General features: G+C 39.7%; 1 protein-coding gene and 2 long non-coding RNA genes across 3 annotated transcripts in view; 1 reads left to right on the top strand and 2 right to left on the bottom strand.

The window, feature by feature from the left end:
- The window catches only part of LOC115428018 (uncharacterized), a 39,727-nt gene extending 19,352 nt beyond the window's left edge, over positions 1-20,375 (top strand). The window contains exons 2-3 of the long non-coding RNA XR_003936573.1: positions 4,621-4,691; positions 20,299-20,375. This is a non-coding gene — a long non-coding RNA (uncharacterized LOC115428018). The remainder of the gene's footprint in view (positions 1-4,620; positions 4,692-20,298) is intronic.
- On the bottom strand, positions 13,215-17,855 carry LOC115428017 (uncharacterized). The gene is made up of 2 exons (XR_003936572.1): positions 17,400-17,855; positions 13,215-13,525 (listed from the first exon to the last, which is right to left on the bottom strand). It is a non-coding gene; the product is annotated as an uncharacterized LOC115428017 (long non-coding RNA).
- Positions 20,376-21,041: 666 nt separating the features above from the next.
- The window catches only part of LOC115428010 (uncharacterized), a 43,497-nt gene continuing 40,370 nt past the window's right edge, over positions 21,042-24,168 (bottom strand). The window contains exons 10-13 of the mRNA XM_030146775.1: positions 23,871-23,927; positions 22,647-22,688; positions 22,474-22,536; positions 21,042-21,461 (exon numbers count right to left, since the gene is read on the bottom strand). Coding sequence (XP_030002635.1) covers positions 21,241-21,461; positions 22,474-22,536; positions 22,647-22,688; positions 23,871-23,927 — 383 coding nt within the window. The 3' untranslated portion in view covers positions 21,042-21,240. The remainder of the gene's footprint in view (positions 21,462-22,473; positions 22,537-22,646; positions 22,689-23,870; positions 23,928-24,168) is intronic.

Genomic DNA, 24,168 nt, shown 5'->3' with positions numbered 1-24,168 from the left:
TTATTCCAATTTAAGTAGGTTTACCTCACCTTAACCTCACTAACGTTATAATATCTTGAATGTAGCCATCTACCAATTTCGTTTACTTTTCTCCTGTTCACAATGTCCTACTCCTTTTTGTTGTACTTGTCTCGTGTCTTTGTATTATTTGTATGTCTTAGTTTAGTTAATAAATTCTATATATATGTGTACAAATCCACTGCCTCAATTATCCTTGTGTACTGTCTATTTTCACACTCGGGTTCCCTGTGCAGTCCACGTACTACCACCTTTGCAAGATTTCCAAATTATTGTTTTGGGTTGATTTAAGTTTAAGCTTAGTTATAAATCTATAATTAAATTAATCAATAAATCAACACTCCATTCTTAAATAATTTGGTATCCTATTCTTGCAACAGTTATAATAATTTGAGACAGGTTTGGAGTCACTGGGTCACATGACTGAGAATCTATTGAAAAAAAAACAAACACATTTTTTCATAAAAATATTAATAATATTCATAAAAAATATTAATATAGACTGGAGAGAAATATTAAGTGGTGTTTCCTAAAGCTCCTCTTGATTATAATAATTTGAGACTGATTTGGAGTCTCTGGGTCACATGACTGAGAATCTATTGAAGAAAAACATTTAGAGCAGTAATTTATCGATAGTCCCTAAGGCGATGGCTTTTGAATGTCCGTCGAATATCCAACCCGCTGCTAACTTCACCTCGGTACATGAGTTACGTATTTCAGTCCAGCTGTCTTCAGGTGTCAGGATAGCACAGTGGTTTGCACCACTGACTTTGAGGCGGAAGGTAGCCGGTCCAAATCCCGGCAGGAGCGAATCATGTGGGTACAGCGTTGTACCTCTTCCACGATACATGCTACAGCCAGAGGGAGCCAGAATGACAGGTCTGCTCAAATATCGAGCTTGGGTACCAAGCCCCAAACACTGACAGATTGAATGCAAGGGCAGCTGGCCCCGAGAGAGAGAAGTCACTGGGACAGTTGAACTCCTAACTGTCCCTACCAACACCATCACTGAGACCAATCGGCTGATGTATGCAGCAGCAACAGTCATCCTAGAGATACTTAGCTACAAGATGAACAGCATGAGTAGTAGCCGGAAGGAGCAGAAGGAACGGTTAATTATTTGGATAAAGAGCAAGCACCCTGAGTTAATATGTTTTCTGTTGAATGGTTGCCTATTAATTTTTATATTTCAGATCAGTTGATGTGTCATAAGTCAGCTACTTTGTCGCTGAAAGTAGTGGTCTGCCCTTACGAAGTGAAGGACATCCTTGGACAGTACCATGGTAGTGCTATGGGAGGACATAGTGGTGTTAACGCCACAGAGGGAAAGATCGTCCAGCACACTCTCACTGGGCTCCTCCAAACAGTCCAGTCCTCAGTGACTGTGGGATTTCTGCATCAGTAATCTTGCTGGTTTTCAAACAACACAGCTTCATGTCCCCCTATCGACACCACGTATTTCCTGGTCTATTCAGCACTGAGAGCACAGCCGCCAAATACACATTGACCAATAGGAGAAGAGCTGACCTAAGGCCACACCTTTAAAAACCGCCCCCCTCATTTGCATAATGAGGCATAAATGCATAAAGAAATAGAGAAAGGACAAGCAGAAATAAATAGAGGAAGAAAATGCAAAAGAGGGAATACTGAAGAGGTAAATATGATTATGAATAAAAAATGCCAATAAATTGATGTCAGATGAAATAAATTTAGAAATAAAGTGTATATGATATACATAACTATATAATACTATGGAAAATGTGTTTATAATGTGAGACAAAAGCTTGCTTTTGAGATATGTTTAGAATATTTTGAATACTGTGTTTCCTTTTGCAAGATAGGGCACTTTTTGAATTTCATTTGAGCAATAATTGAATTTGTGTGTAGAGTTTTGAGAAAAACAGATAGAGCTTTGAAATTATGTGTAAGCAACTGAAAAAAACTGTATAATTAAATAAACAATTTCTGTAATATTTTATTTTTCCCACAAAAACAAAACACAAAAACAATGTACACACTGTACATATGAAACAAACACAAAGTTGTGCATACAGTGGTTTACATCCAAAACAGAAGAGCTCACCTGTTGCCCTCTTATGCTAAAGCTCTGATTGCTAATTGTAAAACTGTGTGACAGGTGTTTGCCCATGTGATTAGTCAGTGCACATAGAATGGCATTTAACTTTAGAATTTTGAGTAACAGTGTGTTTCTTGTGAAAACAAAACATTTTCTCCATAAAAATTGCGCCAAATGCAGAGAGTTGTGTGTAGTGTTCTGAAAAAAGTGTGTTTTAGAACTGCAATTTGAGTGTAAAGCAGGAATTGTGCTTAGCAGAATTGGTTCAGGGAACCCTACTCAATGAAGTGGCTGGATCCCTGCTACATTAATCGGTTGGTTCCGGAGGGCTGGGATGGACTCGGAGACCTGCATTGTATCCCAGGGCATGGATCCCTCTTAAATTAATTGGTGGGTTTTGGGCACCTCGGCATTGGATTCGGGGACCTCTATGGTATTCTTGGCCCGGAACCCCATTCACTCAAAAGGGGCGTCTGTCAGAGGCCTGTGTGGTGTGTTTGGAGACTTCCTGTATCGTTTTGGGAGTCTATTTAACTTGATTGAAATTTTTTCTTTTTTGGTTTTTTCCTCCCTAAAAAATACACTACACTGGTCGGTTTTGTTGCAGTATAACTGAGCATTTGTTGAATTTCTTCTTTCCATTTTCACCAGCCAAGGGAACTTTGTGTGCCAGGGTCCGTATCAAATTTCCAGAAAGATTAGTGGTCTTAGGTCAGTGCTTAATGGCATGCTGCCAGGGGCAAAAAATTCTCTGAAGCGCCACATGTGTATTTGCTCCAGTTTTGTAATGATGGGCTGTGTCACAGCGATGCCAGTTACTCTATCTTTTATCCTTTTAGCTTGAGGACCTAGTTCATACAGAAAAGTACTAAGTGTAGACATCCAGATCCCCTGTTAGTTTCAATGGAAGTGAAATTGTCTCATTCCTGAAATTTCTGCTGTATGCGTCCTAATATTGAACTGTATAATGTATAAAATGAGAGTGAGATAAATGCCAATACCTGAGCTTCAGAGCAAATAATAATGTTTTAGATGATGATGTTATTACTTGCTGATTTGATACAATTTTCTCATATTGAGGTAGGAGGAAATTGTATCAGTCCTCACAAATATTTGTTCAAGTATTCATCATTGCAGCTCAGGAGATGTCAGAAAGTAAAGCAGTTATTGCTTAAATAAAAAGTCACACATATGCTGCATGGCAACATCTATCAATATGAATGTTTTGCTAATCCAGAGGATGAGACAGAACTGAGAGCATATTCATTTATAAATTCACTGGACACTTTAGGTACATATCATATAGGGTATAGCTTGGCAGGCACACAGTGTTCACACAGCTAACCACTGTTTTGTACTTGCACCACAATCCTATAATAGTTAAACTTAAAAATGGTAAATTGTCTGTCTCCTTACGAGTACAAGACAATTGCAGAATGAATGAACTTGTAAAATTAGCACCACTCACATAAGTAGGTTACCCAAGCTAACAGCAACCGTTCCCTCCAAAATCTGAGTTTTCAGAGTAATGAATGCAGTCCATTCAGTGGTCAGCCCCACTACTCAGAAGTATAACACACACAACAATACACACAGTAGTGACACAATGGTTGTGTGTGGTTTATTTTGAGATTTACAATGCTAACTGCTGTTTGTCCCATTGAATAACATGAGAGCGCTTAGTTTGTTTGGACTTGCTCAGGCTAACATGAACCACGTGATCACCAGAGCAGCGACATTAAAGCGTGTTGTAACTCTTTTGATAGGGTTCTGCACATGACCAAACACTCACATACGTCATGAAAAATATTTAAAGAACAAATCAATTATGCAGGATGCAGTAAAATAGTCACTATAAATTTTCCCCAAAAAAAGCATAATTATTATTATAGATTTACTTTTTTTTTTTTTTTGGGCAGGAACGATACATGACTATGAGCAGGACAAAGAAGTACTGCACTGTATGTTCCAGCTGAAGCAGTAGAATTCTTACAAGAATTTTGACCTCAATCCATAACGGATCTCTTCTGCTCATAACAAAAAAAATCCAAAACACATTTGAAGATACATGAGGATTAGATACTGTATTCTGAAAAGGACACAAATTAAGTGGGGAAAAGTAAGGTATTTACCTCTGAGGTGGAGTAGAATTAAACTATAAACCTGCAGAAATTGAAAATACTCAAGTACAAGTATCTGCCCCTAAAATATCATTAAACTGAATCTTTAGAGCTATAAATTTAAGGGAGTGACTTAGAAAACATGAAATGTTCTAAAGCGACTTTGCACTAAAATGAACGACCCTTCTCACTTTTACAGGATATTTTAATTAAAGTCTATGACTACGAAGAAAAAAAGCTGATACTACGAACTGCATGAGATTCTTGTGTTTTTAATGTCACTGGGTGATATTTATTTTAACAGTTCTTCTATGGTAGAGAGAAATTTCCTGAATACATTGTTGGGCGTGTATAAGTATAAAGGGCGTTTTTCTGATAAACACGATCGTCTAGACATAAATCAAGGTTGCATCAAGGTTTATTTACTTATTTTTGGTGTTGAAGGTGATCCTAATGGAATGCAGAGACATCATTAGGTGATAATGCAAAGGCCAAGCACACTGAATAGTAATAGTATATCTTAAACAGAGCATCACATATAAGAGACTTTGTGGTTAACATTATTTCTTTGGAAAAAGATACATGTAAATGAATGAATAAGTAAAGGTGAGGCTTTAAAAACACTGAATTAAAAGTCAGTAAAATGACACCATGGCTGAAGATGAAACCCACATATCTGAAAATGCACTTTTTGAGAAAACAAAAAAAACCCTTGTACAATACAAAACAAGATCAGAAATCACTTTTAATGTCCCACATCACTTGCAAGTACATCACTGTCCTAATCAGTCTTCAGTCTGCTCATCAGTATCTGCTCCTCCATGTTCATCTGGATCTAAATTCATTGTGTGAATTTTACTGTCTTGTACAGATTGTCATATTTTATCTGAACTGTATTTTTATGTTTAAAAAAGTAGTCAATATAAACTTAGTGGATGTAAGCCTTCTTTCCAGTGTGAGTGAACATATGTTTCTTAAGAATACATTGAAGGGCAAAACCTTTCTTACAAACTGAACAGCTGAAAGGCTGTTCTCCTGTATGAACTGACATATGTGGCTTAAGATGACATTTTTGCGTAAAACCTTTCTTACAAACTGAACAACTGAAAGGCTTCTTTGTTGTGTGGACTGTCATCTGTGTGTCCAACACTGACCAAATCTTACATGTTTTATCATCCTCAGTGGATTGATGTTGTGTTGTTTTACGTGCCACATCACTCATTGGGAAGTCACTATTTCGGATGCTGTCTGGTTCTGATTTTCCATAGTCATCTCTGTCTGCTGGTTCCTCTGTGTTCTCCTCAGTTTGACTTTTATGGAGCTGTGAGGACTGAGCTTTGTCTTCATCATATTCACTCTTCACACGAGGTGGAGTGGATGGGAACTTAGTGATATGAGCCTCCTCGAGCCCTTGAAGCTGTTCTCCCTTCTGATTGGTCCACAGGTTCTCCTCTTCCTTGGTATGGGGAGGCTCTGGGTCCACCTGGTCCAGACTGGGGCTCCTCTCCTGCTGCTCCAGGGGGAGCTCTTCTTTCACCATCCACAGCTTTTGGGTGAGTGTAGGACACTCTAAAACACAAACACTTGAATCAAACATATTTTCACAATGATGCCACCAAAGGTCAGACAATCATTTTGTTAGAAGCCTTTCCTGCTAATGTACATATTTGCTTAACATACACAAAGACTGGACCAACAGAATTGTGTGTGTCCTCAGGCTCTATTCACTCATCACAGTACCTCACAGTTTCAATTAAATCTCAGATATCACATTTTGCATTACTACTGAAGTTGATCTGACAGTTTTAGTTTTGTTTGGTTTTATTTAAATATTCTAATTTTAGTTCAAAGTCAGTGAGTGAGACCCTTTGCTTCTGTACTTTACATGATGAACGACAGCACACCAGGTCTACAGTCATTATTAAAACAGCTGTCAATCAGTATCAGACAGAGGTGACTTTCCACCTTGTTTAACCTTAGGCCATTTGTTTCTAGTGGGAATCATTTCAATGCAACACAAAACAATGGATTAGGCGATGGCAGAAGTTTCATTCATACAAAACCAAGGTATGATCAGAAAACAGCAAAGGTAAGACAAAATTCATAGTCATTACATCATAATGTGAGTTTTGTTTTGTTCAGTCAGTTTTAGCTGAAGAGAAATAATAGTTGTACTGTTTAATCTGCTCAGTGTTCAATTAGTGGTGGAAAGTTTGTCACATTGGTCTTTTGTTTTATAAACTTATTTTTGATAAATTCTGGTCTGGCTTGTTTTCAATATTTGCTCATTTAACTGCTTGTTGTTTGGATTGTGTATTGTTCAACAGTTGGATTTGTTGAGATTTTAGCTGATGTTCCTCTAGGTAAGTGAATGTATACCACGTGTACGTCTCTACATGCACTGTGTGGCATTACCATGGCAACACAGACAAAACCACAGATGCCAACCTGATAGTAGTAGAAGCTTCATTGTCTGCTCTCCCTCCTGACTGATCCACTCATCCTCCTGTTCCTCTTTAATGTGGGGGGGCTCTGGGTCCTCCTGGTCCACATGGGGGCTACGTCCCTGCTGCTCTGGAGGAATCCGAATGTCTGCATGACCCAGTGGGAAACACAGACAATAACAGCTGTGACCAAGCTGATTTAAACTGAGCTATTTCACAACGAGAAACATCACTGTCCCTCAATAAACAATGGATCTTAAATGGCAGTAGTATGTAGAAAAAACAAACAAAACTGCTCATATACAGTTTAGCTAGAACGTCGCTCAGCATTTCAACAATCTTCATAAAGACTGTAATCCAGAAAAACATTTAAGACAAAAAAGTTTGAGGTGAACAAACCTGTTTGGTGCACAGTGTCCGGTAGTCTCTGGTTTATTTTCTTGTGCTTTAGGGAACCACTGAGTTTCTCCTCAATCTCTGCGATGCTTCTTTGAAATACTCCAAATATCTCCTCAGGAGCCGCAGTCAGTATCTGCTCCACCGACACCATCACCTTTTGCATTTTACACATTTTACCACTTTTTTTCCCCCACACACCGCCAGAAACACATACGACTTTTCACAGCTAAATTACCTCCAGTGGTTCTGTGCACATGCGCACAAGGAGTGAAAGCTCAGCCGCGCGCGGATTGGTTTAGCGATCCATGGGACTGCACGCACACTAACGTCATACAAAAATATGGAAAGAACAAGTCAAATATGCAGCATGTAGTAGAATAGTCCCTGACAATTTTCTGTAAAAATATTATTATAAATTTACTTTGTTCTATGAGCAGAACAAATAAATACTGTACTGTATGATCCAGCTGATTCAGGAGAGTTTGTACAAGAAGAATTTTGAGCTCAATCCTTAAAGGATCACTTCTGCTCATGACAAAAAAATCTAGAACACTTTTAAAGATACATTGATCACACTGAACATAAAGGGGATGAGATACTGTATTCTACAAAGGACACAAATTAAGTGGGGAAAAGTAAAGTATTTACCTCTGGGATGGAGTAGAATTAAAGTATAAACCTGCAGAAAATGGAAATACTAAAGTAACGTGCAAGTATCTGCTCTTAAAATGTCGTGAAGCTGAATCTTCAGAACTATGTATTTAAGGGAGTGACTTAGAAAGCATGAAATGTCCTAAAGTGGCTTTGCACGAAAAGAAATTACCTCTCTCACTTTAACAGGAAATTTTATTCAAGTCGATGACTAAAATGAAAAAAGCTGGTACTATGAACTGCATGATGTTCTTGTGTTTTTAATGTCACTGGGTGATATTTATTTTAACAGTTCTTCTATAGTAGAGAGAAATTTCCTGAATACATTGTTGGGTATGTAGAAGTATAAAGGGCTTTTTTTTCTAATAAACACCACCCTCTAGACATAAATCGTGGCTGCATCAAGGTTTATTTACTTATTTTTGGTGTTGAAGGTGATCCTAATGGAATGCAGAGACATCATTAGGTGATAATGCAAAGGCCAAGCACACACTGAATAGTAGTAGTATATCTTAAATGGAGCATCACATATAGGAGACTTTGTGGTTAAGATTATTTTGGAAAAAGGTACATGTAAATGAATGAATAAGTAAAGATGAGGCTTTAAAAACACTGAATTAAAAATCAGTACAATGACACCATGGCTGAAGATGAAACCCACGATTCTGAAAATGCACATTTTGAGAAAACAAAAAAAAACTCTTGTAGAATACAAAACAATATCAGAAATCACTTTAAATGTCTCACATCACTTGCAAGTACATCACTGTCCTGATCAGTCTTCAGTCTGCTCATCAGTATCTGCTCCTCCATGTTCATCTGGATTTAAATTCATTGTGTGAATTTTACTGCCTTGTACAGATCGTCTTGTTTTATCTGAACTGGATTTTTATGTTTAAAAAAGCAGTCATTATAAACTTAGTGGATGGAAGCCTTCTTTCCAGTGTGAGTTAATATATGTTTCTTAAGATTACATTTAAGGGCAAAACCCTTCTTACAAACTGAACAACTGAAAGGCTTCTCTCTTGAATGAACTGACATATGTCGCTTAACTTCAGAATTACGTGTAAAACCTTTCTTACAAACTGAACAGCTGAAAGGCTTTTCTCCAGTGTGAACTAGCATATGTTTCTTAAGATGACTTTTATGTGCAAAACCTTTCTTGCAAACTGAACAGCTGAAAGGCCTTTCTCCTGTATGAACTAACATATGTTGCTTAAGATGACCTTTTTGCGCAAAACCTTTCTTACAAACTGAACAACTGAAAGGCTTCTCTCTTGAATGAATTGACATGTGTTCCTTAAGATGACTTTTACGCAGAAAACCTTTCTTACAAACTGAACAGCTGAAAGGCCTCTCTCTTGTATGAACTGACATATGTTGCTCAGGATTACCTTCATGCACAACACCTTTGTTGCAAACGGAAGAGCTGAAAGGCTTCTTTGTTGTGTGGACTGACATCTGTGTGTCCAACACTGACCAAATCTTACATGTTTTATCATCCTCGGTGCATTGATGTGTTGTTTGACAAGCCACATCTCTTATTGGGAAGTCATTATTTTGGATGTTGTCTGGTTCTGACTCTCCAAAGTCATCTCTGTCTTCTGGTTCCTCTGTGTTCTCCTCAGTTTGACTTTGATGAAGCTGTGAGGACTGAGCTTTGTCTTCATCATATTCACTCTTCACATGAGGTGGAGTGGATGGGAACTTAGTGATATCAGCCTCCTCTAGCCCTTGAAGCTGTTCTCCCTCCTGATTGGTCCACAGGTTCTCCTCTTCCTTGGTATGGGGAGGCTCTGGGTCCACCTGGTCCAGACTGGGGCTCCCGAACTGCTGCTCCAGGGGGAGCTCTTCTTTCACCATCCACAGCTTGTGGTTGAGTGTCGGACACTCTAAAACACAGACAAACACTTTAATCAAACATACTTTCACAATGATGCCACCAAAGGTCAGACAATCATCTTGTTAGAAGCCTTTCCTGTTAATGTACATATCTGCTTAACATACACAGAGACTGGACCAACAGAATTCAATGTTTGTGTCCAATGTGTCCAATAAGATCAGCGTCCTCAGGCTCTATTCACTCATCACAGTGCCTCACAGTTGCAATTAAATCTCAGATATCACATTTTGCATTACTACTGAAGTTGATCTGACAGTTTTAGTTTTGTTTGGTTTTATTTAAATATTCCAATTTTAGTTCAAAGTCAGTGAGTGAGACCCTTTGCTTCTGTACTTTACATGATGAACGACAGCGCACCAGATCTACAGTCATTATTAAAACAGCTGTCAATCAGTATCAGTCAGAGGTGACTTTCCATCCTGTAAACCCTGGGCCATTTGTTTCTAGTGGGAATCATTTCAATGCAACACACAACAATGTATTAGGCAATGGTGGAAGTTTCATTCATACAAAACCAAGGTATGATCAGAAAACAGCAAAGGTTAAACAAAATTCATAATCATGATGTCATAGTGTGATTTTTGTCTTGTTTAGTGAGTTTTAGTGGGAGAGAAATAATAGTTGTAGTGTTGAATCTGCTCAGTGTTCAATTAGTGGTGCAAAGTTTGTCACATTGGTCTTTTGTTTTATAAACTTATTCTTGATAAATTCTGGTCTGACTTGTTTTCAATATTTGCTCATTTAACTGCTTGTTGTGTGGATTGTGTTTTGTTGTCCGACAGTCGGATTTGTTGAGATTTTAGCTGATGTTCCTCTAGTTAAGTGAGTGTATACCATGTGTACATCTCTACATGCACTGTGTGGCATTACCATGGCAACACAGACAAAACCACAGATGCCAACCTGATAGTAGTAGAAGCTTCATTGTCTGCTCTCCCTCCTGACTGATCCACTCTTCCTCCTGTTCCTCTTTAATGTGGGGGGGCTCTGGGTCCTCCTGGTCCACATGGGGGCTACGTCCCTGCTGCTCTGGGGGAATCAGAATGTCTGCATGACCCAGTGGGAAACACAGACAATAACAGCTGTGACAAAGCTGATTTAAACTGAGCTATTTCACAACGAGAAACATCACTGTCCCAAAATAAACAATGGATCTTAAACGGTAGTAGTATGTAGAAAAAACAAACAAAATTGCTCATATACAGTTTAGCTAGAACATCGCTCAGCATTTCAACAATGTTCACAAAGACTGTAATCCAGGAATACATTTTTTTAAAACAAATCAGCTTGAGGTGAACAAACCTGTTTGGTGCACAGTGTCCGGTAGTCTCTGGTTTCTTTTCTTGTGCTTTAAGGAATCACTGAGTTTCTCCTCAATCTCTGCGATGCTTCTTTGAAATACTCCAAATATCTCCTCAGCAGCCGCAGTCAGTATCTGCTCCACCGACACCCTCACCTTTTGCATTTCACACATTTTACCACTTTTTTTCCACCACACACACCGTCAGAAACACATATGACTTTTCACAGCTAAATTACCTCCAGTGGTTCTGTGCACATGCGCACAAGGAGTGAAGCTCAGCCGCGCGCTGATTGGTTTAGCAATCCATGGGACTGCACGCACACTAACGTCATACAAAAATATGGAAAGAACAAGTCAAATATGCAGCATGTAGTAGAATCGTCCCTGACAATTTTCTGCAAAAGTATTATTATAAACTTACTTTGTTCTATGAGCAGAACAAATAAATACTGTACTGTATGTTCCCGCTGATTCAGGAGAGTTTGTACAAGAAGAATTTTGAGCTCAATCCTTAAAGGATCACTTCTGCTCATGACAAAAAAATTTAAAACACTTTTAAAGATACGTTGATCACACTGAACATAAAGGGGATGAGATACTGTATTCTACAAAGGACACAAATTAAGTGGGGAAAAGTAAAGTATTTACCTCTGGGATGGAGTAGAATTAAAGTATAGACCTGCAGAAAATGGAAATACTAAAGTAACGTGCAAGTCCATCCATCCATCCATTCTCTTCCGCTTATCCGGGGCCGGGTCGTGGGGGTAACAGTCTAAGCAGGGATGCCCAGACTTCCCTCTCCCCAGACACCTCCTCCAGCTCTTCCATGGGGACCCCGAGGCGTTCCCAGGCCAGCCGAGAGACATAGTCTCTCCAACGTGTCCTGGGTCTTCCCCGAGGTCTCCTCCCGGTGGGACATGCCCGGAACACCTCCCCAGGGAGGCGTCCAGGAGGCATCCGAAACAGATGCCCGAGCCACCTCAGCTGGCCCCTCTCGACGCGGAGGAGCAGTGGCTCTACTCCGAGCTCTTCCCTGGTGACTGAGCTCCTAACCATATCCCTAAGGGTGCGCCCAGCCACCTGACGGAGGAAACTCATTTCGACCGCTTGTATCCGGGATCTTGTCCTTTTGGTCATGACCCAAAGCTCATGACCATAGGTGAGGGTAGGAACGTAGATTGACCGGTAAATCGAGAGCTTCGCCTCTCGGCTCAGCTCCTTCTTCACCACAACCGACCGGTACCGCGACTGCATCACTGCAGACGCTGCACCGATCCGTCTGTCAATCTCACGCTCCATCCTTCCCTCACTCGTGAACAAGACCCCGAGATACTTAAACTCCTCCACTTGGGGCAAAGACTCCCCACCGACCCGGAGAGGGCAAACCACCTTTTTCCGGTCGAGAACCATGGCCTCAGATTTGGAGGTGCTGATCCTCATCCCGCTCGCTTCACACTCGGCTGCAAACCGCCCCAGTGCATGCTGAAGGTCCAGGTTCGATGAGGCCAACAGGACAACATCATCTGCAAAAGCAGAGATGAAATCCTGTGGTCCCCAAACCGGACCCCCTCTGGCCCTTGGCTGCGCCTAGAAATTCTGTCCATAAAAATTATGAACAGAACTGGTGACAAAGGGCAGCCCTGCCGGAGTCCAACATGCACCTGGAACAGGTCTGACTTACTGCCGGCAATGCGAACCAGGCTCCTGCTTCAGTCATACAAGGACCGGACTGCCCTTAGCAAAGGGCCCCAGACCCCATACTCCCGAAGCACCCCCCACAAGATACCACGAGGGACACGGTCGAACGCCTTCTCCAGATCCACAAAACACATGTGGACTGGTTGGGCGAACTCCCATGAACCCTCGAGCACCCGATGGAGAGTATAGAGCTGGTCCAGCGTTCCACGACCAGGACGAAAACCGCATTGTTCCTCCTGGATCCGAGGTTCGACTATCAGTCGAACGTGCAAGTATCTGCTCTTAAAATGTCATGAAGCTGAATCTTCAGAACTATGTATTTAAGGGAGTGACTTAGAAAGCATGAAATGTCCTAAAGTGGCTTTGCACTAAAACAAATGACCTCTTTCACTTTAACAGGATATTTTATTTAAGTCAATGACTAAAATGAAAAAAGCTGATACTATGAACTACGTGATGTTCTTCTGTTTTTAATGTCACTGGGTGATATTTATTTTAACATTTCTTCTATAGTAGAGAGAAATTTCCTGAATACATTGTTGAGTATGTAGAAGTATAAAGGGCGTTTTTTTGGAAAACACCACCCGCTGCTGGACCTAAATCGAGGTTGCATCAAGGTTTATTTACTTATTTTTGGTGTTGAAAGTGATCCTAATGGAATGCGGAGACATCATTAGGTGATAATGCAAAGGCCAAGCACACACACTGAAAAGTAATAGTATATCTTAAACAGAGCATCACATATAGGAGACTTTGTGGTTAACATTATTTTAGAAAAAGGTACATGTAAATGAATGAATAAGTAAAGGTGAGGCTTTAAAAACACTGAATTAAAAATCAGTAAAATGACACCATGGCTGAAGATGAAACCCACGTATCTGAAAATGCACTTTTTGAGAAAACAAAAAAAACCTTGTACAAAACAAGATCAGAAATCACTTCTAACATCTCACATCACTTGCAAGTACATCACTGCCCTGATTAGTCTTCAGTCTGCTCAGCAGTATCTGCTCCTCCATGTTCATCTGGATCTAAATTCATTGTGAATTTTACTGCCTTGTACAGATAGTCATGTTTCATCTGAAATGGATTTTTATGATTAAAAAAGTAGTCATTATAAACTTAGTGGATGTAAGCCTTCTTTCTAGTGTGAGTGAACATATGTTTCTTAAGATTACATTGAAGGGCAAAACCTTTCTTACAAACTGAACAACTGAAAGGGTTTTCTCCTGTATGAAGTAACATGTGTTGCTTAACTTCAGAATTACGTGTATAACTTTTCTTACAAACTGAACAGCTGAAAGGCTTTTCTCCAGTGTGAACTAGCATATGTTTCTTAAGATTACATTTAAGGGAAAAACCTTTCTTACACACTGAACAACTGAAAGGCTTCTCTCTTGAATGAACTGACATATGTCGCTTAACTTCAGAATTACGTGCAAAACCTTTCTTACAAACTGAACAGCTGAAAGGCTTTTCTCCAGTGTGAACTAGCATATGCTTCTTAAGATGACTTTTAAGCGCAAAATCTTTCTTACACACTGAACAGCTGAAAGGCCTTTCTCCTGAATGAACTAACATATGTTGCTTAACTTCAGAACTACGTGTATAACCTTTCTTACAAACTGAACAGCTGAAAGGCTTTTCTCCTGTATGAATTGACATGTGTTCCTTAAGAAGACTATTACGCGCAAAACCTTTCTTACAAACTGAACAGCTGAAAGGCTTTTCTCCAGTGTGAACTGACATGTGTTCCTTAAGAAGACTATTACGCACAAAACCTTTGTTACAAAATGAACAGCTGAAAGGCTTTTCTCCTGTATGAACTGACATATGTTGCTTAAGATGACTGTTTTGCGTAAAACTTTTCTTACAAACTGAACAACTGAAAGGCTTCTCTCTTGAATGAACTGACATATGTTGCTTAAGATTACTTTTATGCGCAAAGCCTTTCTTACAAACTGAACAGCTGAAAGGCTTCTTTGTTGTTTGGACTGTCATCTGTGTGTCCAACGCTGACCAAAACTTACATGTTTTATCATCCTCGGTGCATTGATATGCTGTTTGACAAGCCACATCACTTATATAGAAGTCATTATTTTGGATGCTGTTTGGTTCTGAGTCTCCATAGTCATCTCCGTCTTCTGGTTCCTCTGTGTTCTCCTCAATTTGACTTTTATGGAGCTGTGAAGACTGAGCTTTGTCTTCATCACATTCACTCTTCACACGAGGTGGAGTGGATGGGAACTTAGTGATATCAGCCTCCTCTAGCCCTTGAAGCTCTTCTCCCTCCTGATTGGTCCACAGGTTCTCCTCTTCCTTGATATGGGGAGATTCTGGGTCCAACTGGTCCAGACTGGGGCTCCTGTCCTGCTGCTCCAGGGGGAGCTCTTCTTTCACCATCCACAGCTTTTGGGTGAGTGTAGGACACTCTAAAACACAGACAAACACTTTAATCAAACATATTTTCACAATGATGCCACCACAGGTCAGACATTCACCTTGTTAGAAGCCCTTCCTGTTAATGTACATATTTGCTTCACATACACAGAGACTGGACCAACAGAATTCAATGTTTGTGTCAAATGTGTCCAATAAATGCTCAGTGTCCTCAGGCTCTATTCACCCTTCATGGTTCCTCACAGTTTCAATTAAATCTCAGATATCACATTTTGCATTACTACTGAAGTTGATCTGACAGTTTTAGTTTTGTTTGGTTTCATTTAAATATTCTCATTTTTGTTCAAAGTCAGTGAGTGAGACCCTTTGCTTCTGTACTTTATATGATGAATGACAGCGCACCAGGTCAACAGTCACTATTAAAACAGCTGTCAATCAGTATCAGTCAGAGGTGACTTTCCATCCTGTTCAACCCTGGGCCATTTGTTTCTAGTGGGAATCATTTCAATGCAACACAAAACAATGGATTAGGCACTGTCAGAAGTTTCATTCATACAAAACCAAGGTATGATCAGAAAACAGCAAAGGTAAGACATAATTCATATTCATGTCATAATGTGACTTTTGTCTCGTTAAGTAAGTTTTAGCTAAAGAGAAATAATAGTTGTGAAGCGAGCTCGATGAGGATCAGCACCTCCAAATCCGAGGCCATGGTTCTCAATCGGAAAAAGGCAGTCTGCCCCCTCCGGGTTGGTGGAAAGCCCTTGCCCCAAGTGGAAGAGTTCAAGTATCTCGGGGTCTTGTTCACGAGTGAGGGAAGGATGGAGCGTGAGATTGACAGACGGATCAGTGGAGTGTGTGCAGTGATGCGGTCGTTGTACTAGTCTGTTGTGATGAAGAAGGAGCTGAGCCAAGAGGCGAAGCTCTCGATTTACCGGTCAATCTACGTTCCTACCCTCACCTATGGTCATGAGCTTTGGGTCAAGACTGAAAGGACAAGATCCCGGATACAAGCGGTTGAAATGAGCTTCCTCCGTAAGGTGGCTGGGCGCACCCTTAGGGATAGGGTGAGGAGCTCAGTCACCAGGGAGGAGCTCGGAGTAGAGCTGCTGCTCCTCCACATCGAGAGGGGCCAGCTGAGGTGGCTCGGGCATCTGTTTCGGATGCCTCCTGGACGCCTCCCTGGGGAGGTGTTCTGGGCATGTCCCACTGGGAGGAGACCTCGGGGAAGACCTAGGACACGTTGGAGAGACTATGTCTCTTGGCTGGCCTGGGAACACCTCGGGGTCCCCCCGGAAGAGCTGGAGGAGGAGTCTGGGGAGAGGGAAGTCTGGGCATCCCTGCTTAGACTGTTACCCCCGCGACCCGGCCTCAGATAAAGCAGAGGATAATGGATGGAAATAATAGTTGTACTGTTGAATCTGCTTAGTGTTCAAATAAAAGTGCAAAGTTTGTCACATTGGTCTTTTGGTTTATAAACTTATTCTTGATAAATTCTGGTCTGACTTGTTTTCAATATTTGCTCATTTAACTGCTTGTTGTGTGGATTGTGTTTTGTTGTCCAACAGTCAGATTTGTTGAGATTTTAGCTGATGTTCCTCTAGTTAAGTGAGTGTATACCATGTGTACATCTCTACATGCACTGTGTGGCATTACCATGGCAACACACACAAAACCACAGATGCCAACCTGATAGTAGTAGAAGCTTCATTGCCCGCTCTCCCTCCTGACTGATCCACTCTTCCTCCTGTTCCTCTTTAATGTGGGGGGGCTCTGGGTCCTCCTGGTCCACATGGGGGCTACGTCCCTGCTGTTCTGGGGGAATCCGAATGTCTGCATGACCCAGTGGGAAACACAGACAATAACAGCTATGACAGAGCTGATTTTAAGGGAGCTATTTCACAATGGTAAACATCACTGTCCCACAACAAACAATGGATCTTAAACGGTAGTAGTATGTAGAAAAAAACAACAACAAAACCGCTTATATACAGTTTAGCTAGAATGTTGCTCAGCATTTAAACAATGCTCATAAAGACTGTAATCCAGGAATACATTTTTTTTTTTTTAAAGTTTGAGGTGAACAAACCTGTTTGGTGCACAGTGTCCGGTAGTCTCTGGTTTCTTTTCTTGTGCTTTGGGGAATCACTGAGTTTCTCCTCAATCTCGGCGATGCTTCTTTTAAATACTCCAAATATCTCCTCAGCAGCCGCAGTCAGTATCTGCTCCACCGACCCTTCACCGAAACATTTACATGTAAATGACTTAATAAATAAATGTGAGGCTCTTAAAACATTGAATTAAAAGTCAATAAAATGACACCATGGCTGAAGATGAAACTCACTTATCTGAAAATGCAGTTTTTGAGAAAAAACAAACAAACAACTTGCAGAATACAAAACAATATCAGAAATCATTATGATGTCTTTTAAGATTATGTTTATATGCAAAATGTTTCATACAAACTGAATAGCTGAAAGGCTTCTTTGTTGTGTGGGCTGTCATCTGTGTGTCCAACACTGAGCAAAACTTACATGTTTTATCATCCTCAGTGCATTGATGATATGTTGTTTTACATGCCACATCACATATAGGGAAGTCATTATTTTGGATGCTGTCTGGTTCTGATTCTCCATAGTCATCTCTGTCTTCTGGTTCCTCTGTTGTCTCCTCAGTTTGACTTTGATGAAGCTGTGAGGACTGAGCTTTGTCTTCACCATATTCACTCTTCACACGAGGTGGAATGGATGGGAACTTAGTGATATCAGCCTCCTCTAGCCCTTGAAGCTCTTCTCCCTCCTGATGGGTCCACAGGTTCTCCTCTTCCTTGGTATGGGGAGGCTCTGGATCCACCTGGTCCAGACTGGGGCTCCTGTCCTGCTGCTCCAGGGGGAACTCATCTTTCACCATCCACAGCTTTTGGATGGGTGTAGGACACTCTAAAACACAGACAAACACTTTAATCAAACATATTTTCACAATGATGCCACCACAGGTCAGACAATCATCTTGTTAGAAGCCTTTCCTGTTAATGTACATATTTGCTTAACATACACAAAGACTGGACCAGCAGAATTCAATGTCTGTATCAAATGTGTCCAATAAATGCTCAGCATCCTCAGGCTCTATTCACTCATCACAGTGCCTCACAGTTTCAATTAAATCTCAGATATCACATTTTGTATTACTATTGAAGTTGATCTGACAGTTTTAGTTTTGTTTGGTTTTATTTAAATATTCTAATTTTAGTTCAAGCTCAGTGAGTGAGACCCTTTGCTTCTGTACTTTATATGATGAACAACATTGCACCAGGTCTACAGTCATTATTAAAACAGCTGTCAATCACTATCAGTCAGAGGTGACTTTCCATCCTGTAAACCCTGGGCCATTTGTTTCTAGTGGGAATCATTTCAATGCAACACAAAACAATGTCTTAGGCAATGGCAGAAGTTTCATTCATACAAAACCAAGGTATGATCAGAAAATTGCAGAGGTAAGACATAATTCATAATCATGATGTCATAATGTGACTTTTGTCTCATTCAGTGAGTTTCAGCGGGTGAGAAATAAAACTTATACTTTTGAATCTGCTTAGTGTTCAGTTAGTGGTGTAAAGTTTGTCACATTGGTCTTTTGTTTTATGAACTTATTCTTGATAAATTCTGGTCTGACTTGTTTTCAATATTTGCTCATTTAACTGCTTGTTGTGTGGACTGTGTTTTGTTGTCCAACAGTTGGATTTGTTGAGATTTTAGCTGATGTTCCTCTAGTTAAGTGAGTGTATACCAAGTGCACGTCTCTACATGCACTGTGTGGCATTACCATGGCAACACAGACAAAACCACAGACGCCAACCTGATAGTAGTAGAAGCTTCATTGTCTGCTCTCCCTCCTGACTGATGCACTCTTCCTCCTGTTCCTCTTTAATGTGGGGGGGCTCTGGGCCCTCCTGGTCCACATGAGGGCTATGTCCCTGCTGCTCTGGGGGAATCAGAATGTCTGCATGACCCAGTGGGAAACACAGACAATAACAGCTGTGACAAAGCTGATTTAAACTGAGCTATTTCACAATGAGAAACATCACTGTCCCACAATAAACAATGGATCTTGAACGGAAGTAGAATGTAGGGAAAAACAAACAAACAAGATGCTCATGCTTAGCTAGAACATCGCTCAACATTTAAACAAGGTTTATAAAGTCTGTAATCAAGAAAAACCTTTTTTTAAACAAATCAGTTTGAGGTGAACAAACCTGTTTGGTGCACAGTGTCCGGTAGTCTCTGGTTTCTTTTCTTGTGCTTTAAGGAATCACTGAGTTTCTCCTCAATCTCTGCGATGCTTCTTTGAAATACTCCAAATATCTCCTCAGCAGCCGCAGTCAGTATCTGCTCCACCGACGCTCTCAGCTCTAGCATTTCACACATTTTACCACTTTTTTTTTCCACACACACCGTCAGAAACACATGACTTCTCTCAGCCAAATTACCTCCAGTGGTTCTGTGCACATGCGCACAAGAGTGAAGCTCAGTCGCGCGCTGATTGGTTTAGCGATCCACGGGACTACACGCACACAAACGTCATACAAAAATATGGAAAGAACAAGTCAAATATGCAGCATGTAGTAGAATCGTCCCTGACAATTTTCTGCAAAAGTATTATTATAAACTTACTTTGTTCTATGAGCAGAACAAATAAATACTGTACTGTATGTTCCAGCTGATTCAGGAGAGTTTGTACAAGAAGAATTTTGAGCTCAATCCTTAAAGGATCACTTCTGCTCATGACAAAAAAAAATTTAAAACACTTTTAAAGATACGTTGATCACACTGAACATAAAGGGGATGAGATACTGTATTCTACAAAGGACACAAATTAAGTGGGGAAAAGTAAAGTATTTACCTCTGGGAAGCTGAATCTTCAGAGCGATATATTTAAGGGAGTGACTTAGAAAACATGAAATGTCCTTAAGTAGCTTTGCACTAAAACAAATGACCTCTTTCACTTTTAACAGGTTATTTTAAAGTCGATGACTTAAATGAAAAAAGCTGATAATATGAACTGCATGATGTTCTTTTGTTTTTAATGTCACTGGGTGATATTTATTTTAGCAGTTCTTCTATAGTAGAGAGACATTTTCTGAATAAATTGTTGGGTGTGTAGAAGAATAAAGGGCTTTTTTTCTGATAAACACCATTCTCTGCTGGATATAAATTGGAGTTGTATCAAGGTTTATTTACTTATTGTTGGTGTTGAAGGTGACCTTAATAGAATGCAGACGTCATTAGGTGATAATGCAAAGGCCAAGCACACACTGAATAGTAGTAGTAGAAATAATAATACAATGTCTATCTTAAATGGAGCTTCACATATAGGAAACTTTGTGGTTATTGATTTTGGAAAAAAATGTTCATCTAAATGACTGAATAAATAAAGGTGAGGTTTTAAAAACATTGAATTAAAAGTCAATAAAATGACACCATGGCTGAAGATAAAACCCACTTATCTGAAAATGCACTTTTTGAGAAAACTAAAAACAACTTGCAGAATACAAAATATCAGAAATCACTGTCTCACATCAGTTGCAAGTGCGTCACTGTCCTGATCAGTCTTCAGTCTGCTCATCAGTATCTGCTCCTCCATGTTCACCTGAATCTAAATTCATTGCTTTGTGAATTTTACTGCCTTTAATGGACTGTCATGTTTTATTGGAACTGGATTTTTATGTTTAAAAAAACTAGTCATTATAAACTTAGTGGATGGAAGCCTTCTTTCTTGTGTGAGTTAACATGTTTATTACGATTCTCTTTATACACAAAACATTTCTTACAAACTGAACAGCTTAAAGGCTTCTTTATTCTGTGAACTGTCACCTGTGTCTCCAATACTGACAAAAACTTGCATATATTATCATCCTCCGTGCATTGATGTTTTGTTTTACATGCCACATCACTTATAGGGAAGTCATTATTTTGGATGCTGTTTGGTTCTGATTCTCCATAGTCATCTCCGTCTTCTGGTTTCTCTTTGGTCTCCTCAGTTTGACTTTGATGAAGCTGTGAGGACTGAGCTTTGTCTTCATCATAGTCATTCTTCACACAAGGTGGAGTGGATGAGAACTTAGTGATATCAGCCTCCTCTAGTCGTTGAAGCTGTTCTCCCTCCTGATTAGTAAACCCTAGTCAGTCTTGAACAAAAAACCTCTGGCAAAATGGACACTGACCTCCCCTTCAACTTTTTGTTTTCGACATCAAACCTCTGTTCCTCACAAAATCTCTTATATTTTGAATTGTTCTTGCCCTTAAAACAGGATCCTCAGCAACTTTACACTTCTTACATTCTGCCTTTGTTGCAAGACTTCCCTTTGAAATGTGGCTTTTGAAATGCTTCATCACAGCATTGATTTCTTTTGTGCTCCATCGCCTTTTTATAGTTGTCCTTCGACTGGGAACTGCAAAAATCATAACAAAATACCATTTTCTTTTTGAGAAAACAAGTAACACACCTCAGTATAGCAAAAATGCTTTAGTTTGTGTCCAGGTTAATAAAATATTTACCAAAGTTACATCAGACTTAAAATTACATCACATTAAACTAGAAAATTGATCTGTTCCTGAAGAATGCATATGGTTGCTGTTGACTGACAACCTGATTGCTGGCTTTAGTACTGAAATATGTTGCTAAGCTTGGCATAATATGTATTTGAAACAACATGGCAAAACTTTCATCTTGTATTGTCTTTAAAGGTGCGGGAGACTTTCGTAAATTTTTCATTAAATCTGTAAAACTCCAGTCATAGCCTAAGTATCACGGATCCATAAGTCTTTCTGTGATAACTCACCTGAATCTCTTCCCTCATGGAGAGCAATTTCGAAGTGTACTCCACCATAAACAAACCATGTGTTTACAAACAGAGCCAGTAGGTAACTCAGTCATCTTCAGAATTGTATCGCTACGTGCATTGTGGGAAGCAGAGGTTGGCACAGCCGCCTGGCTGCTAGAGGGAAGCAGAGTTCCATCTGTTTTCACGTCATGTTTGTTGCAGCCATATGATATCGTATGGTTGCACTGCTGTTGCCACTGCCAGGTGGCTGCGTGAATCTCCGCTTCCCACAATGCACTTTGCAACAAAATTCTGAAGATGCCCGAGTTACCTACCAGCTCTGTTTGTAAACACATGGTTTGTTTATGGTGGAGTACACTTTGAAATTGTTCACTGTGAGGAAAGAGATTCAGGTGAATAATCACAGAAAGACTTACGGATTCGTGATACTTAGGCTATGACTGGAGTTTTACAGATTTGATGAAAAATTGGTGACAAAAGTCTCCCACAGCTTTAATGCACCACAATAATGTAAAAAAAAATTGATGTCTCTTAATAAAATGGAAGAGAAAGCCAGTGTGTATGCAAATAAATGGCAATTTCATCTAGAGCTCCAGGCTGCTTGAAATCAAAAACTCACCAGTAACATTTCTGCTTGTACATTTGGAGGTCTCTGCCTTAGCAAGGGACACTTTGCTTCCTCCTATGGAAAAATGAAACAGTTCAAATACATGACATAATTCAGCTCCCACATGACTTTGTTTTAGGAATTCTGCAATCTCAACAGTTAGCATAGAAGACAAAGCTATTTACCTGCAGAGCTCTCCATTTCATCCTGGTCAATTTTTCTTTTTCCTATAGAAAAAGGAATAATTTCAATGTGTTCCATAGTTCATCTTAACAATACAAACAATTTCTGATAAAGTTGTTCTCTTCACAGGCCTGGAACAACATGAGGAGCATATTAACCTTAAACAGACTTATATACAGGTGCACCTAAAAAAATTGAATGGAAAAGGTCAGTATTTTTAGTTAGTTATTTCAGAAAGTCAAAGTGTATATTCTAGACTCATTACATGTAAATAAAAAAATGTCAAACTTTTTTAATTGTAATTTAGATAATTATGTCCTACAGTTAAAAAAACCCCAAATAAATCTTATCAAAATATCATATATTTAATTCCAAGTTTGAGTAAATCAGGATTTCTGCAGTATAAATATCATGAAATTCTCAGTCAGGTTTAATGTCACAAGTAGCTGGGATAGGCTCCAAGTGACCCCCGTGACCCTAGCACGGATAAAGCAGTTTCAGATAATGAATGAATGAAGGTTCAATGTACGCTAACACAAGCATGTGTTCTCAGGTTGGTCTGTTTCTTTCAAACCACGAATGAACTGCACCAGAGTTTGAAAGCAGACCAAGACCCACTTTTCAAGTGGTCTCCTGCTGGTTGATTGGATCACACAAGGGTTTGACTGAACACATTCACACCAACCCAAATGGGCTGCACTCTTGAGGAAACTACACCGGGGTCCATTTTAACTGGACCAAATAGCTCTGGTGTGAATACAATCTTGCTATAGTAGTATTTATTGATTAATTGATTGATTTAGCAGTATTGATTTTAGTTAACCAGCATCAGTGTTCTGCCTTAGCTGCAACTCACAAGTCCAGGGCAGGTTCTTTCCTAGACACATTCATAAACACTTAGACATGGACAGACAGATTACAGAAGACCATCTTTGTCTCTGACAACAGGACTCCAATGTATCTTGTCTCAAACACAACAGATAACTAGAATTTTCACCAACCCCTACTGACTGAGTATCCTCCTCACTATGTCTTCTATGCTCTGTAACATCTACAATTACAACAGCTAGCATACATGAGAAAGCTATTTAAGAGAAGAATAAATTTAATCTATTCCATAGATAACCTTACCAACAGAAACAATTTCTAGTAAACTTTTATCTCTTTACGGGCCTGGAGTAACATGAACAGGACCATACTCAAGGGTGCTTGAATCAAAAACTCACCAGAAACATTTCTGCTTGCACCCTTGGAGCACTCTGCTTTTGCTTGAGTCACTTCTCCTGTGGAATAATGCAACAGTTGAAAGACATTATACAGGGTGTCCCATAAGTCTCCATACATAGGAGACATAATACATTCCATACATATATGGTTCTAACGTGTATTTCTTTATATTTCTTCTTTATAGTTCTTCAGCAGTGGAGGACACGCATTGAAATGTGTTCCTGACAAAATGGCAGTCATATAGAGCATATTATATAAATAAAAATGGTTTATGTCAAGAAACGTTTATTTTTCCTA

The sequence above is a fragment of the Sphaeramia orbicularis genome, chromosome 11, assembly GCF_902148855.1.
Source record: "Sphaeramia orbicularis chromosome 11, fSphaOr1.1, whole genome shotgun sequence".
NCBI lineage: Eukaryota > Metazoa > Chordata > Actinopteri > Kurtiformes > Apogonidae > Sphaeramia > Sphaeramia orbicularis.
This window is presented reverse-complemented; position numbering and strand designations above follow the sequence as displayed.